Genomic DNA, 13,243 nt, shown 5'->3' with positions numbered 1-13,243 from the left:
TGAAAATGTAGTCATACTTGGGATTTAACATGAAACATACTACTAGATTGGAATATAATCGTGGGTTTCAAATGAACAAATTATCTTCGTTCACTTAAAAGAAGAAAAGTGAGTTAAATATATAATATGCATATATAATTACAATTTTAAATATTGGCTTTTTAAATGTGCATAGAAGTCAATAAAGACCAAGAAATTTAACAGTATATGCTTGAGATATCCGGCCACCATTACAAAGGGGTCAAAACCCTGAAAAATCTTATTTCAAAAGTAAACTATAGTAACATGTATCAATAAAAAATCATGTAACCAAACCCATTTCACACATCACATACAATTTAACCAACCTTTCTTTCCTAAAATTGTACAATTTATACAACCCTATATATAACTCAATGTTACTGCTCCTACCTAGTTAAGCTCTACCCACTTTACAGAAGGGAAAGGAAAAGTTTTCAAAAGTTTCAAGAATTCCAAAAGACATTAGTGTCACTGCTATACAATGAAGGATCTTGTATTTCCTGGTTAGCCACATGAAAATCAATAAGACGCGCTTGAATAATTTTGCAAAGGAATAGACCAGAAGGAAGCATCCACCATTCACTTTCATCCCTGGGTTGGATAAAAAGCATAACACAAAGATTTAGAGAAAGTTGTTAAATAGTCACATCAAATAGGTATCAATTTTCATTATCTGATACAGTCAATAATTTGCTACTTACATACTAAAACTCCAGGATTGAACGTTGGAATGCTTGTCATGTGAATGAACTGTGTAATGAATAAATCCACAAACGAACGCAACTACCTGTTTCAAAAGAGACCCGTTTCACTGTTAATATCAAAACAAATGCTTGGAGCTTATTGACATCACTTGAGCCAGAAATTTGAAATATGGGTATTATTGATAAAAAGTAATTAATACTTGATATTCTGAAGTAACATAATCTGAGACAAACAAATATTTCAAAGTGGACAGTTAATATGTCATGAAGAGAGATTTAGAAGAAGTACGCAGGTGAATACATAGATCAGTAATTGGTAACATTGGTTAGTATTAAAAATTAGTTGGAAGCAAGCTCAAGTTAACAACTTACAACATTGACTAGGGACGTCATATTCCACAAAGCATATAGACGAGCAAGGCCAGCTGATCTCCTAGGTCCTTGACTAAACAAAGCACTGATTCCGGATGGAAATGGAAATAACACACCAAGAGGGAGGATGAATAAAACTAAGAAGAAGTTCACCAGCGACAGTGAGTACATTTGAAGCAAAGTAAGCAACACTAGAATAAAATCTCCCAGGAGTAATATAGAGATAACCAGACCAACTAGATCCTGCAACGATACGAAAGAGTGTGTGAAAAACGATCAATGAAGCACACCAGATTTTCTAAGTACTAGACGTAGTGAAGTTAACTAGGGAAGAAAACATTGTCATACCTGATGACCAACAGGTTTTGTATTGTACATAATTAAAGCGAGAGGGTAATATATAGTTTTCTTCTCTTTAAGTGTTCTTAGGATCTTGCCGTTCAATAATCCACCAGACATCCTTCTAGGCATCGGTAGCTGTTCATTGTTTGTCAAGTGATGCACTGGATTTCTGGGACTTCTAAGAAAACTGCACACAAGAGTATAAAAAAATTATTAACCTTGAATTCGTAAAATATTTAACAAAACAAATTGCTAGAAATAGAATATATGAAAATATCATATAGTATTTATCAATATCTTTGATATTATGAGTATCTTGTAGTTTTCATATTTCTTAGTCAGTATCATGATTTTGTTTCCCAATTTCCTTATTTATTTAGCATCCAAGTCTTGTATAAGTATAAGTAATGATTAGTGCTTAGTCTTTTGTATCCAATTATTCTGAATCATACCACACCATAATTATATCTCAATAAGCAAGTATTCATTTTCTTTTCCATATTCTATCTAAAACCCAACAATTTCAGAACAGCTGTAAGTTAGCATTACTAGCATTACCCCGACTGCTTTTCGTTTACTCTTGAATCATCATAACTTTCTCCTGAGGATGACATGTTTTCATTCTCAGTAGCATGTACCACAAGTCCAAATTGGCAATATCCAGAAGCTGTGGGCTGACACCATGCAAGATCAACACGTACCCCATATGTAGCCAATTTAGGATTTGCATATACATCAAGCCAGCTAATAACAGGTCCGAAAGTTATTTTTAGATGTCCACGGCGAACTAAGCGTAATTGAGCATTAAGACCAGCCACTAATCGATACCATATAGTTGGTGGAACGGACTAAGAAACAAACAAAAATAATCAGTGAGTAAAATAAACATCCAGGAGTCTTTGTCAACATTTAACATAAAAGCAAAATTTTGAGTCAGAGCAAACCTGACTCATGATGCTGGTAAGAATATTATCACTATGAAGAGAGAAAGGACTTGTGTAACTTCCATCTCCCCCAAAAATTATTGACATGGGAAATCTTTGATGAAGACGAGGAGGCAGATCGGATCTTTTCTCATCTCCACCAAGAAAGAAGTCCATATATGCCAGCATCAGATCAGATGTTGCAGCTACCTGTGACATGATAGATAAAGTCATTATAACAGTGAATACCATCAAACTATGTGTGAGAGAGAGAGAGAGAGAGAGAGAGAGAGAGAGATAGAGAGAGAGTTCAACATTAAACCAGACATTTATAAAAGTCTATTCGAGAAACCAGGAGTCTGATGCCCCAATTACTAGCAGCAGTTGGTTAGGGTAAGGGAACAAATTCCTTAAATTAAATCTGAAGTACCTTCAACCCTTCATAAAGGGCCCGTGAACGGCAAGAGCGCAAGCAAGCATGATCATACTCTGACCGAACAAATTCTCGAAGTTTCTGTAATTTCTTTCTCCGACACCTTTGCAGCCACGACCAAGCAAGGGGGTATGCAGTGACACAAAGGATACTATATATAGACCCTTCCCACCATTGATAAGTAGCTAAACTATTAATCTCATCCACAAATCTATTGAAGGCATCTTCATATCTGCAACATGAAGTGATAAACATAATAGTTAAAAGATCAATTTTAATGCATAACATGAACTAAAACATCCTGCACATTACACAACTAAATATTGTATTTGTTGACACTAAACGAGGATTCAATATATTTTACAAAGACATACACAATGTCTTTTACTTGCTCTGGAGGACAATGAGGGAGATGCCAAGGTTCACTGAATGTATTTGGGCCCTGGAAATATAACCTATGCACATGACTTGGAGATTCCTCACTTCTATTTGTTTCAATAATCTGAAAGATCACACCAATACAATATTAAAATCAACTTTAATGTTGAACCAAGTCCCAATGGTAGCATGTATGAATGAAATTCATATGGAAAAAGTTGGTTATGTACCTCATTCAGTGATTCCAGAAAGGGGAAAGAGTGGTTCAGTCGAGTGTCATTTCGAGCAGGCGCAAGGGCTGGTAAATCATCTACAGCTACATATTTCATCCGTGCAACACTGAGAACTAGAGCAAGCACAATAAGGAGGCCTAAGAGAATAAGACCAAAAAACCATGGCCCACCGAAAGTGTATACCAACTCTTCAAAAGCTGTATAACAATTTGGCATGTGATATCTATCGGATGTGCACTTGTATGGACAAGGAGTCTCTGCCACACCACCTTTTGAAAAGGAAATGGGAAATCTAATCAATTTACAAATTCTGAAATAAATTTTATCATGCTAAACGTGTACACAAAAATAACTGTTTTTATTCTTTATTTCAGGTGGGATGAAAGCAAATTTCATTAGTAAAATTACCTCGAACGGCAACATATATAGCACGACGTGGAAGCTCATGAAGCGGGCATTTCTGACAAAGGGTTTTATCAGACCCACTGACATTTTTATATGTGCCAACAGGGCATTCCTGTAACATGAAATTAAAATGCAAGTCTAAGTAACTGAGAAGTTTATCTTCAAAACTTCATCTCCTTATTTAATAATATTAGTAAAAGAAAAATATGACTAACAGCAAAAGATCACCAAGAACTAAAGTTTGTGATGTCCAACCACCTAATTTACTAAAACCAATTCCAACTACATAAATAATTATTGAGAATTGTGAAGAATTACGGTTCATCTACCTCACAGAAGATACCATAAAGCCCTTTGGGACACGCCTTTCCACTGATAGATCCATTTTTTCCAGGAAGACCCTGACCTCCGCCAAAACCACCTCTGGAATAAGAAGTAAAATCTCAACCAAATTGGTCTAGATAGATGAAAACGAAATAAGAAGTAAAATCTCAACCAAATTGGTCTAGATAGATGAAAACTTATGCACACGTGTAGATTCATGCACGTTTACATTAGCTAAAAGCAACCAAAAAAGAGTTGAAAATTATGGTCAGAACCTCCTGAATGAGATATGTTAGTTATAAACCGTCAAGTTCTTGTAAAAAATTACCCACGTTGAATTTCTTAAAAAAAGTGATCAACTAGATGACCCAAAAATAAAACCAGAACATAACTTTTGGTTTACAAAACTAAAATCACAAACCTGTAATTAAATTAAAGCAAATTGCACATAACTGTATAATTAAATGATTACAAAATTTCCAACACAACCCCCTGACCAATAAAAAAACCTTAAAATAAGTTTGGTTGTTACACTATCAATCTGCCAATGGCAAACAAGTTCACGGGCTCTACTTTATTTCCAGGATTCACCTACTCTATAACATATTCAAGTGTACATCATTTTATCAAAGAGTGACATTAATTGGTCTGCAGTTGGAGAGACCTGTTGGCTTAAACCAAGAAGTCATATACCAAACCAAATCATATCCAGTACTTTTACAATGTGGTTCCAAATATTAATTTAACTGTCATGAATTAGCTTCTAACTCAAAATCAGACAATCCATGAACTGGGTCAATCAAACAATTCTTTACTGGTAGATGCATAAAACAAATATAATAGACTTGGACTAAAGCATAGTTTTTTGTATACCAACCCAGTAATAATGCTTCCCTCAACACTCGCTAAAGTGATGTATTCATCTCCAACTGGAATATGAGACCAATGAAAGTGAACCCTTCCACCACCTCCACCCCCACCACCACTAGGGCTTCCTTGTCCTCCAACTGTTGATATCATGGAAGACTCACCAAGCGCCAATGTCTGAACAAACAAAAGAACAGTTCCACCGGAGCCTCCACCAGGGCCAATAATACTTGAAGTCCTGCCATCCTGCCTTCTTATGTCATCTCCAAAGGATTCTCCATCAGATCTCAGTGAACCATTCAAAATCAAACTTGACAATGAGTGCTCCAATGAACCCATCACTGTCAAAGTCAAGATACTAATAATTATATAGAATCACTTTTTTGCCTGATAATATTATGTTACAAAACAATATTTTGCTCTGCCACAACCAAATTTTAATTCAGGTCTTACCAATAATGCCGCCACCTGCAGTTGCACCGGCTATGCTATCATTTCCACTGCCACTACCAAGTTCGCATGGTAAATCGACATCTCCATATGTGGTACCCCCCTCAATGAAATTGCCATTGTAATAGCCATCCCCGCCATATCCTCCATGCCCACCTCCACCACCAATACCATTTTCGAAATACCTTCCTTTACCCAACCCTCCAGTACAACCTGCAATCGGTCCAAATAACAATTTTAATATAGAATCGTTAAAGCATTGTAATTGCACAAACCATCAAGTGATATATGAAATTCTTTATGAGAGGGCAATGACAATCTACCTAGCCCAGATGCACTGATTACTCCAGAGTATTCGACCTCTACACGTCTAATCCAGTGAAAGTGCAGAACGGAGCCAGTTATGGTGCCTTCAACACTAACATCTTCAACCCTACATATCTGCAGCAGCAACACAAGATAATTAGTATCCTTGATAGAAAGATATCTGAACGGTACAAAGATTAAATATTAGGGGGGCTATTGAAAAACCTGAAGCGTGAAAGCTAGTGAAGAATTCACATTACAATCTTCTGGAGGATGAAGCAATTCAACAGGGCAATTTTCTTGTTTGCAGTAGAGTTGTGGTGTCCTTGTTCTACCATTTTGAACAAAAAATGAAAACAAGGTATTAAACCAAAAAGATAACTGCATGATACAGCTTTCTGATTAAGCTTTACATAAACTTACATATTATCATCACCATTAGCCTTCAAAGGACCTCTCAAAACAGATCCAGGTCCAACCTTTAACATTTCAAAGATGACAATTATTTGGTAAGTACGAAAATAATACTTATATAGTAAGAAATGAGAAAGCTTAAAGGTCGAGAAATCAATTTTAAGATCCGAAGCAGGTATATATATATATATATATATATATATATATATATATATACATATATATATATATATATATAGACACACACACACACACACATCGAAAAGAAAGACAATCTATAAGTTATCTATGCTTACTCTTCATGTGAGCATGCATGGCACCCTTACTTCCATATATTTATAACGGGTAGTTTTTAATACATATGAAATTAGAATTAAAATGCTTAGAAATAGACTACAAAAAAATAATAATAAAAATACGGAGACTATGGCATATCAATATTAATTTTTGAAACAGCATAAAACTAACCTCGACATAAAAGGTTTAGATAGTAGGTTTAATACACACACACTAAAAAGAATAATAATTTTCGGGTATGACACCTAACTGTCCTAGAGAAGATCCGGCAATTAACGCGCCACATTTTAAACCCCTTAAATATCACTAAACCCTAACCAATAGCTTAGAAATTTCTTACTCTTGCGGCCTATATGCATAAGAGTATAAGACCAATTTTGAATAAAAAATACCCCGTCTCAAATCTTCAATCTACCTAGTATGACCGTTCCTAACATTACCAAACCTTTAAAAATGTTCAGAAGTTCACAAGTCTTCAAATGCCAACCTAAAAAAAATACCAAATACCACAACAAATGGAACTTTTTAATAGTAACAAAGCTTTTCTACAACAACTTCCATCAAAGTTGACCCTTGTGACTGTCTCGTGTTTCATGTCAGGTGTGCATAAATACTATTTTAACTCGGAGAAAGTGAACATTCTTCAATAGTCAATTATATAATTTATAAAGAAACGGCAACATGAGAAATACAGTCTTTGACTTACACTGATGCTATAAAATAGCGACAAAACCAGATGCTGTGCTTCAATCAAATCTCCAGGTCCAGACAAGTTCAAATAGCCTTGCCCGTGAACTCCCAAATTTGCATTAGAATGAATAATAGATGAATCCTGGTCACCACCACATGGTTAAATGCATTATTATAGTGTAAGCAATAAAATCTTAAGGTTCTGCTTTAAATGAGAAGAATGTAACGGATAGGATAACTACCTTGAGAACTACCAAGTTGCTAGCTTCAAGTAATGATGTTGCGACAAGTAAATCATTATTAGCATCTATAAGTATCTTGGAATTCTGCATCAGGTGAATCTTGACAGACATACGAAGGGCTCCAAATATCTAATTAAAAAAAGTAACGGTAAAAGAACATGAAAGGGAAGATTTGTTTCTTCAAATAACCAACACGTGTAAATATTAAACCATGAAATAATGTTAATGCCTCTCTTGATTAGGCGATATGAAAAATTTTAGATTGTCTCGGCTTATAGGAAATGGTTTCTGACAAAAATGGAAAAAAAAATAAAAAATAAATAAAAAATATCGTTAATTTGTATAGAAGTAAAGAAGTACTATTATTCCATGAAAAATAAGCATTATAGCTCTGCTTGCTTACTTTGATCACAGAGTCGCTCATCAGAAGCTCTTCTGCCATCAACTCAAACTCTGATGAACCGTAATGAGCAAGCCCAAAGCTTAAAACAGCTCCAGAGGTCAAACGAATTAGTCCACCAACCTGCAAGTTGATGAAAAGTAAAATTTCAGCAATAATTCAAACTCAATTATTATGATTAAAGAGAGGACATTAAAAGCCATAGTTTATAACGCTCCAAACGAAGTAACCTAAACTTCCTCTAAAAGTTCTAATAGTAAAAAAAAAATATCTAAGTTGATTCGTCTATATTATTGCCTATCAATTTGATAATTATTTCCTCCAAATGAAAAGGAGATATGTAGTCCTCCAAATGAAAAGGAGATATGCAGTCCTAGTGTCTTTTTTTTTTTTTGACAAGGTAGTCCCAGTGTCTTAAAAGCTCTTGAAATTCCAATAATTAATTGTGGATCTTTTGAACATAGAAGAGTCATGGCTCCCCCAATTTTTTTCTTGATGCATTTAAATATAGAATGGAAGATAGGTGTATATATAATTTATTTACGACATAATACAATTAACTAAAACTATAGCTCAAATAAACTACAGGGTTCACAAACTAATTTTTTCACCTAAAATTATTCAAGCTCTGCCACTGCCAATAATAACTAACTGTTCGCAACTGAATGGTTATGAAGAGTTTACTTTTGTCTTACACGGGTTACACTTATATTACACTTCTAACTTTTCTCTCCTCTTCAAAAACTTCCTTCTTTTTCCAATAACTAATGCATTATTGCAATTCAACTAGCGCAATAAGCTCAAATTTTCAATTACCTGAACACGGCTCCAGTATAAAGGAAACAATGCCTTCGCTTGATTCTGGACATAAATATTTGTCCAAAGAGGCACCTTAGGAAACTCTAATATAAGTGTATCAGTTTCTGTAGACAAGTTATGATTGCAAATGGTAAGACTGCGAGGAACAGCGTCATAATATGTCCCTGCAGCACCAGCGTTGCCAGCACATCCAAGACTCACTCCACCTGCAAGCAACAGAAAAAACATTTTTTTTATAGCTTGTATATAGTGATTTTCTATAATAATTCGTCATCTATTAGATGAGAAAAAAATCTCTAAAATTAAATTGGAAGTGAAATAAAAGACAAGAACATTGAATGCTTAAAACAATTATAATGACAGTATCACACCATGAATGAAGAAATCTGTATTGTCATGTCTGCTGAAGACGTGTATAGAAATTCTTCCTCCTCCACCGCCAGCAAACCCACCACCTCCGGTAGCACTAATCGTGCCAGTTCCAGTCCTGCACTTAGCAGACGACAAAATTAGTTGCGCCGCGACCTATATTATTAGCTCAAGCAATCTGAAATTACACAGAAAGATAGAGAACGGAACTCAATAGTACTTAATCTATTCCCGCATTGAAGGCTAGTTGATTGAATGCAATGATGCAAGTGCAACCACTCCATGAGATGATCTTAGTTAGGACAGGGAGGAGCCGTGGCACCCCCAAAACTTTCTTCTTGGATACATACGTAATATAAGTTTTATATGTATATATTATTATGCTTCCGTGTATTTGCAATAAAACTGTTGCGGTAGTTCAGTGGCATAATACAATACGTTACATCCTCAAGGTAATGGGATTGATTCCTTTTGCATCCATTTTGCGTATGATTTTGCGTAAAAACGCAAGAGGTAAGACTCAAACTCAATACATCGAGTTAAAATCTAATATTAGTAGGGCGTTATTGCAGATAGCATGATCGTGTTTTTTGAACTTGGTCGTTATTTTATTCTCATATAACCCTGGCACGTGACTGAGTGTTCTCTTCGACCCTTCCTAGTAGGTGGAAGGAATGTACACTTGTAATTTTGGACTGGATGTGATTGATAAATTGGACTACATATCGGAAAAAAACTAACATTACTAACGACTTCGCCACAGAAACTTTTATGCAATTTTAGTGAAATCATTTAATATAATTAGCTACGGTATTTTGTTCCTATGTTGTTAATCCCAGATAGTGGCGCGTGGCGCCAAACCGCGAAAATGTTATAAAGGTATAACGGCTTGCAGGGAGATAGCGAGGCGCAGAACCCTACCACTACTATGCTATTCCGATATAGCGGTTTGCAGGGAGATGGCGTCACGCTCCGCCATAACGGCGCTATTAAAAACATAGGGCCCCCTCAAATATATATGTCCCCACCATACCGCGCCACTAATTACCGCTCTGTAGACATATTAATTAAACATTCCACAGAAACTAAAAATGTAAAATTCTGCATACATCACCAAGCACACTACACAAGCAATTCATGTAATTACATACTCACTAATCGATTGCAAAAAATGTAATCAACCCTAGGTAATACAGATGCAATAATAAGATTGAAATGAAAAGGAAGAGATTTACATTCTATGAGCTTTCACAAAAATGCTGCCACCAGAACCACCTCCACCTTTAATCCCACCATCACCACCATTAGCCAAAAGATCCCCAGAAACTTCTACAGTATCAACCACTTCAAACCTTATTCTTCCACCTCCTCCACCACCATAACTCTCATTCTTGACAGTAGTCCCACCCTTACTCCCATAACTCCAAGGCTCATGAAGTGATGACCAAGAATAAGCATCACCACCCCAAACATCATCAGGAAGCTTAGTATTATCAGAGACACACGTTGCACCTCTCCCACCATACCCTCCACCGGCACCCTGCGTCCCGGACGGCTCGCCGCTGGTCTGAGCCGGTGGTGAACCGGCCAGCCCAGTAACATTTACCACTGATCCATAAAACAAGTTTGCATTTTTGGCCGCAACAGAAACAGTACCAGCAATAATGACAGAACCATTTTGCAAAGTAAACTCTTCACTCATGTTGATTTTGATCACACAACCGGAAATTGGGCAAGTCAAATTAACACCAGGAAGAATATTTAAACTTCCATTTCCTTCAATATAAACATCACCATCGAAGATTATACTAGAATTGAGATCACAAGAAGTGTTTAATGACCCAATTCCAGATAAACCTTCTTCGCATGAAAGAGAAGGTGGGTGTGGCTCTGGTGGTGGTGGAGGTGGTGATGGTGGTGTGTAGTCGCTGTAGAAAGAGTTGAATTCAGAATCCATGATAGAGAAATCATGGTGTGAACTTGAAGCAAAAGAAAAAGAAAGAAGAAGAGAAAGCAAAAAGGTAAGGTATAGAGTGAAAGAAAGGGTTTTGTGATTGTGAAGAGGAAAAGCCATTAAAAAAGAGGCAAAACCCATAACACAGTCACAAAGGATGATGAAGATGATAGAAGAAAAAGGGTTTTTTGATATGAAAATTGGTTTTAGTTTTGGTTGTGTTGGGAAAAAGGGGTTTTGTTTTTGGAAGAGAATGGAATGAGAAAACTTAACGCGTAAGAAGAAGAAGAATAGTGAAGAAAAAGAAAGTGAAAATGGAATTGTTGTAAAAAGGAAAATAGCGCAGAAAAAAAGCAATGTCGGAAGAAGTGACAGAGAAAGATGAGAAGAGGCAAAGAGAAAGAGAGACTGCACAAAACAAAACAACAAAAGAAGAACAGACATGTGGCTGCGTGGTGGAACAGCACGCATGGCACGTGTGCACTTCCCTTATTCAGTTCTTCTGTTTCTTTTACATTTTTTTAATAATAATGATGGTTTTTTAGTCTTATAATAAAATTTGTCTTTAATTATTAAGGTTTGGATTTAGGCTCTCTTTGATAAAAATAGCGGATAACTTATAAGCTAACTGATAACTTATAACTGATAGTTGATGACGGTAGCTTTTAGGGTACACAAATTGACAATTTGTGTACCCATACACAAATGCATTATTAGCCATAGATCTACGGTAAAATTCAATGAACCAGATTTTGCTATTTGCTAAAGCAATTCAATGTACTTCTTACTCCTTTCCTTTATTTTTTTTATTTCTTCTAGTGGCACACATAACATTAAAACATTAAACCATTATAAAATTTATTCGAAATTAAATTTCATTCTTTTACATCTGAACCGTTAAAGTTGTAAATAGCAGTATTTTTTCCTCTCTTTTTTTCCTTCCAATGGTACACATTAAACTATTATTTCAATTATTAATTTTCTGGATAGAAAAATTATAATATTTTTCCTTCTTAATCAATGATACATTTTTTGTTATGTATTCTTTTTTCTTTTTCTTTTTCTTTTTCTTTTTTGTAAATGTGCATATTCATAATAAACCTCACGGACGAACTTTGATATGTACTCATTAATTTTGGGGTGAACTTTATAAATTTACTTTTTTATTCCTTATAGAAAAATTTATAAGGAAGATGTACCACTTATTAAGAAGAAAAAATTCTGTGAAAAAAAGAAGAAGAAAACGTTTAACAATAGTTTTGTAAACGAAATGAATCTGTAAAAAAAAAACAAATTAATTTTTTATATCTATTAGTTGATTTAAAATAATTTTTTTAAGCATTGAATTATTTTTTTGAAAAGAAAATTATTTAATTATTAATCTGTATAAAAATAGAGTTTGACACTAACACCAATCAAATATAAGCTAATTATTTTAATTTAACTTTTTTTTTAATTCATGATGTTTTTTTTATGTATATATAAGTGCAACTTTTATTTCCTTGAAGATTCACTAGTTCCCTACTAAGTTGACATTCTTAAATCTAAGTCATTGGATTTGTAAACTCTTGAATCAATGGTAAAATGAGCATTTGTGTATGGGTACACAAATTTAAGCACTTGTGTACCTTAAAAGTCACCGCTGATGACTGATAGCTTATAAGCTAGATAAAGTGTTTGGTAAAATTAGCGGTTCAACTAACTCTGATAAATGTAAATGACATAAAAGGACATTTTTTATTCATAATAATTTTTTTGAGAGGTCATAAATATTTAAGATATTTAGTCATTTAAATGTATTATTCTACTCGATATATATTTTTTTGGTTAAAATTTTGTTTTTTTATTTCATTCAGTTTGTATACTTTATGAATGGTATAAAATTTTATTTTATGGGCAAAGTAAAATCAATAGGATTAAAAATGATAAAACAAAAAAGTGTTAAAAGAATAGCAACAAAAAATAAAATACGTAATCTATTTTTTTTTTTTTTTGCGGTAAAATACTAATCTATATATATACCTATAAAAATCATAGGTCACATTTTTTTTTGAGGAAAATAATGTCCCTATACATCAGCGTTGTTGCACTGAACGTGTTAAACAAAAAGCATAAGTCGTCCAGTAGCAGTTTAATAATAAATGATAAAGGGTAAATATGACTTTTAGTTAAAATAATAAGGGTAAAAATGGAACAAATAATAATAAGCTATAAGCTCAAACGCTACTTGGAATAGCGTCTAAAAAATAGCTTATTGTTAAGTGTGGTTGCTTGCAACACAAGTCTTGTACTCTTGCCTA

At 34.5% G+C, this 13,243-nt stretch overlaps 1 protein-coding gene across 1 annotated transcript; it reads right to left on the bottom strand.

Annotated features, from left to right (window-relative positions):
- Window positions 1-230: 230 nt before the first annotated feature.
- LOC146934457 (uncharacterized) lies at window positions 231-11,336 on the bottom strand. Its single transcript, XM_085706350.1, has 22 exons — window positions 10,225-11,336; window positions 8,992-9,107; window positions 8,618-8,826; window positions 7,805-7,924; window positions 7,402-7,530; window positions 7,176-7,301; window positions 6,182-6,237; window positions 5,984-6,089; window positions 5,776-5,893; window positions 5,456-5,665; window positions 5,013-5,343; window positions 4,141-4,234; window positions 3,815-3,923; window positions 3,404-3,675; window positions 3,170-3,297; window positions 2,793-3,027; window positions 2,384-2,572; window positions 1,998-2,287; window positions 1,446-1,626; window positions 1,098-1,340; window positions 723-808; window positions 231-612 (listed from the first exon to the last, which is right to left on the bottom strand). The coding sequence occupies exons 1-22, from the start codon at window positions 11,082-11,084 to the stop codon at window positions 465-467; spliced, it is 4,356 nt and encodes a 1,451-aa protein (XP_085562476.1). The 5' UTR covers window positions 11,085-11,336; the 3' UTR covers window positions 231-464.
- Window positions 11,337-13,243: the final 1,907 nt, after the last annotated feature.

This window comes from Medicago sativa, chromosome 4 (genome assembly GCF_051527215.1).
Source record: "Medicago sativa cultivar Bolivia chromosome 4, Bolivia_mono, whole genome shotgun sequence".
NCBI lineage: Eukaryota > Viridiplantae > Streptophyta > Magnoliopsida > Fabales > Fabaceae > Medicago > Medicago sativa.
The sequence above is the reverse complement of the archived record's forward strand: the minus strand, read 5'-3'. Positions and strand labels throughout refer to the sequence as shown.